This window comes from Marmota marmota, unplaced genomic scaffold (assembly GCF_001458135.2).
Source record: "Marmota marmota marmota unplaced genomic scaffold, marMar, whole genome shotgun sequence".
Lineage (NCBI taxonomy): Eukaryota > Metazoa > Chordata > Mammalia > Rodentia > Sciuridae > Marmota > Marmota marmota.
The window spans coordinates 499,266-503,250 of NW_026000110.1; the positions used below are offsets into that span (position 1 = coordinate 499,266).

The window sequence follows — 3,985 nt, forward strand, 5'->3', positions numbered from 1 at the left end:
GGGCCCTGGGTAGGGTTCGGAGGAGCGCTGGGGGCGGTGGGTGGGAGATGGGGGTCCGGCATGGGCGTCGGGGGGATTAGGGGTTATGGGGTTAGGGGAGGCAGGCTGTGGGGGATGAAGGGTCCCTGCGGGGCGCGTGGGGAGCCTCCGACCAGCCTGGGCACAGTACCCGCTAGCGGCCGGCAGGTGGCGCCCGAGGAGAGCGAATGCCAATCATGCTCGGCGGAGGCGGGGCCTGCGCAGTGCAGGCCGCGGGTGGCGGGAAGGATTTCCAACCCAAATTAATGAAGCGCAGCGAACCCAGGAGTAGATCTAGCAAAATGCGCAAAACCGTACGAGACTGCAAACCCCTGAGAGAAGCCAGAAAGGAGCCGAATATATAAAGAGGGAAAAAAAAAAAAAACCAACCATGGTGTTTAATATTCAACATGTAAAAAGATATACAGCTGGAACATAATTGTGGCTTTAGGGTGGACGTATCTCGGGGGAGGCCACCAGAGCAGTGCACCCTCCTGGCTTTGAGGGAGGAGACCCACCTGAGTTCCCGTCCAGTCGTCCTTCCTGTGGCTCTGTTTCCTTGAGCCAGCCAGTCCTGAAGTCCACCTTCCTGAAAACCCACCCGGAGGGGCCCTGAGTCCTGCCGTGGGCTCACCGTGCGTATTTACGGGGTCCCGAGCGGTGCCTCCATCCAGGCACGCACATGTGCACTCTGTCATCAGGACACACAGGACAGCTACCCTTCCATCCTCTCAACTATAGGTCATTTGTGCAGAGGACATTCCGGACCCCCTGTTGTGGCTGAAATGCACAAGACAGTCCTGCCGTCCAGTGGAAGGGGATTCTGTCCTTTCCAGCCCCCTGAAGGGAACAATAGGTGGGGGACAGACAGGTGGGTCCCAGCAGCCAGGGAGGGGAGGCTGGGGATGAGGGTCAGCGCATCTGCTTTTGCTAAGGCTTCGGGAGGATTCCTGTTGTGGGGCACGGGGTGGGAATCTTAGTGACCGCAGGGCCACGGGCGGGCACTCTGGGAGGTCAGATCTGCCTGAGGGTCAGGGCGGGGGGACCTGAAGCCACGTGCCCCACCTCATGAAGTGCCCTCACCACGGTGTCCACAGCCTCCCAGAGCAGATCCTGGAGGTGCCCTCTTGGCCGTCCCCTGCTGCTGACCTGGGGCTGGGGCATCCCGGCCACTCCAAGTGCCCGACCCCCGAGCCCAGGGGTGCGGAGGAGGAGGAGAGCCCGGTGGCTTGGATCTTTGTCCTCGTCCCCGGGAGAGAAATCTTCCCATTTCTCCAGAGAAAATCCAAAATGGCGGAGGGTCTTGGCGGCCTCCGGGACACACTGGTCCATGGACTTTAGATCAGAACCAAAGTCCAGCCCAGGACTCCCCGGGGGGCGCTGGGGTTGGCTTCTGCACCAGCCTAGCGTCACCACTCTTGGGATCTGGGATGGCGGACATGATGTCCCTTTGGGTCTCTTGGGCACCTCTGCTTCCTTTGAAAGATGGCCCCGTGCCTGTCCCTGGGGGTGACCCCGCTGACCCACGGGCAAAGTTCACCGATGGGGACTTCCCTGGGGTCCTGACGTCCTGCCCTGAAGGACAAGCTAACGACCCTCGTTCAACCGGTGGCCCTCCTCGGTGTCCCCTGTCCTCATTCCTGCCCGAGAGGCGGTCCTGGTCCATCTTGGATGCACGGGAGAGCAATGAAAATTCCACTGTCCACAAGTGACAGAGTGACGGGGACCGAGTCTCTGCAGTTGTGGACACCCCTCTATCCTCTGGGGTGTCCGAGCCTCAGGCCCGGGGACCGAGGGGACGAGATTCCAGAAAACACACACAGCGCGTCAATAGGATTAAAATGCTCAATGCAAAGCCACGTCGACCCTGGAACTCGGGTCGTGGGACACACACGTCACGGAGCATGGCTCAGGTGGCAGGAGCCACAGACTCCAGAGCCTAAGTCACATCGGGGGACCTGGACGTGGCTCCTAGGCAGGGCAAAGGGGGGTCGGCAGCCCAGAGCGTCCGGAGAAAAGCTGGATCTGCCCTGTCCCTCTGTCCACGGGGGCTGCAGGTCTGGTGTGCTCCAGGGGACAGAGGCAAGCTGCAGAGATTTGCTGATGTCACCAGGTCTCGAATTCTCTGCAGGACGCAGGACCTGAGGCTCCTGGGCTCGGCTCTGAGCTGGTGGTTTGAGGTTTTTCGTAGATTTTTTTTTCTTTGCCTCCGAAACGCCCACAGCCCGCGCAGGGACCATTTTGCTGGCTCAGGGTTTCCACCCTCGACGTGTCTGACTCAGTGTCACTTTCTAGGTTCTGCTCGGGGACAGCCAGGAAAAACCGCCGTGGGCCCACGCTCTGGGACCCACGGGATCATCCTCGGGAGGAGCGGGAGGTGCGGGGTCTGTCACAGGATGGAGATGGTGGCCTGTCAGGGATGTGGCTTTGGGAACCTTCAGTGTCCAAGGGGCTGATGTGTCCCTGGGGGACAGAGGCTGGACCAGGGTCCCCGGCTGAGCTCCCTCCTGGGCTCCAGGGGGCTCCTCCTGCCTCTCCAGCTCCTGGGCTCCAGGTGGCCCTGGGCTGGTGGCCCCTCACTGCCGTCTCTGCCTCCGTCTCCACAGGGCTCCTCCTCTGGGTCTGTGTCCCCTCCTCTGTCCCTTAGGAGGACACGGCCATTGCATGAGGGCCCCCTGACCCAGGAGGAGCCCATCTCAGGACCCTGCACTGACCACCTCTGCAGAGACCCTGTTCCCACACCAGGTCCCCGCAGACCTGAATGGAGGAGGACGCTATTCACTGGTGCCTGGTCCCCAAATGGCATGCGGGGTCCAGCCAGGTGTCCGCCTGTGGCTGAGAAGCCTCCAGCCCTGGAGGCACCTCCCGGTGACAATGTGCAGGATCCAAGTCCCTGAGCAAGCTGCTCCGTGAAGCCACCGTGGTCTCCGCTGCTGGGTCCTGACCGGTCTGGGTTTCGCAGCCGGTGACTTCGACCACAGGGTCCCTGAGCAGCCTCTCGGAAGCCCCGGGAGTCGGCTCCTTCCTGTGGGGGTGTGTGTGGGGACGTCATCCCCAAGGATCCTCGTAGCTCCTCAGGGTCACCTGGTCCCTTTGCCGGCACCGCCGCGGGTAGTATGACCACACATGAAACCTGCCCAGATGGCAGCCCGCAGCCAGCTGGAGGGACCCGGTGCAGGGAGGGGACCCCGGGATTGCAGACCAGGGTCACCTCCCCAATGTCCCCAAGGAGGTGTCAGCCTGCAGAGTCGGGGGAGGGGGTGCCGAGCTGGCTGAATGCTCCTCTCCAGCTGGGGACAGGCTGGGCAGCCCCTTGGCCAACCAAGAACACCCTTCAAGGGCCAGCATCCTCGGGCGTCCTGCGCACCTGCAGACCAACCCCAACTACCGCTGGGGTTTGGTTCCCTGAGCAGGAAGACGCAGGGGGTCCAGGCTCCATGGCACAGCGGCCTGGGGACCCCTGGTGGCTCCCCCCCCCCGTAGGGAGCAGGTGGTCTCTGCACACCTCCAGGGTGGCCGTGGGGGGTGCGTGTCCCCGCTGGACCTCCTGCAAAGGTCACTCGCAGGCTCAGAAGACGCTCTCCTGCCTCTTGAGGCCGGGCCGGCCAGTGCCCTCGAGCGCGTCCCCGGGGCCGGCGGACATGGAGCGCGCCGAGAGCGTCCTGGCGGAGAAGAGGCTGTCCCTGCGCGTCGTGTCCAGGCTGTCGCTGGGCAGGCGGCCGTAGCCCAGGTAGTGGCGCAGGCGCAGCTGGAACTCGCGGGAGGCGAAGTAGTAGACGAAGGGGTCCAGGCAGTTGTTGAGGCAGCTGAGGCAGAGGGTCAGCTTGTACACGTGGTAGTAGCTGCGGCCGAAGAAGAGCCGGCTGACCATGTGGACCAGCAGCACGAAGTTGTTGGGTGCGAAGCAGGTGACGAAGGCCAGCAGCACCACGGCGGCCAGGCACACGGCTCGCCGCCGCTGGCCCTG

General features: G+C 63.3%; 1 protein-coding gene across 1 annotated transcript in view; it reads right to left on the reverse strand.

Moving 5' to 3' along the window:
• Nucleotides 1–397: 397 nt before the first annotated feature.
• The window catches only part of P2ry8 (P2Y receptor family member 8), a 7,999-nt gene continuing 4,411 nt past the window's right edge, over nucleotides 398–3,985 (reverse strand). The window contains exons 3-4 of the mRNA XM_048784636.1: nucleotides 3,424–3,982; nucleotides 398–3,004 (exon numbers count right to left, since the gene is read on the reverse strand). Coding sequence (XP_048640593.1) covers nucleotides 3,587–3,982 — 396 coding nt within the window. The 3' untranslated portion in view covers nucleotides 398–3,004; nucleotides 3,424–3,586. The remainder of the gene's footprint in view (nucleotides 3,005–3,423; nucleotides 3,983–3,985) is intronic.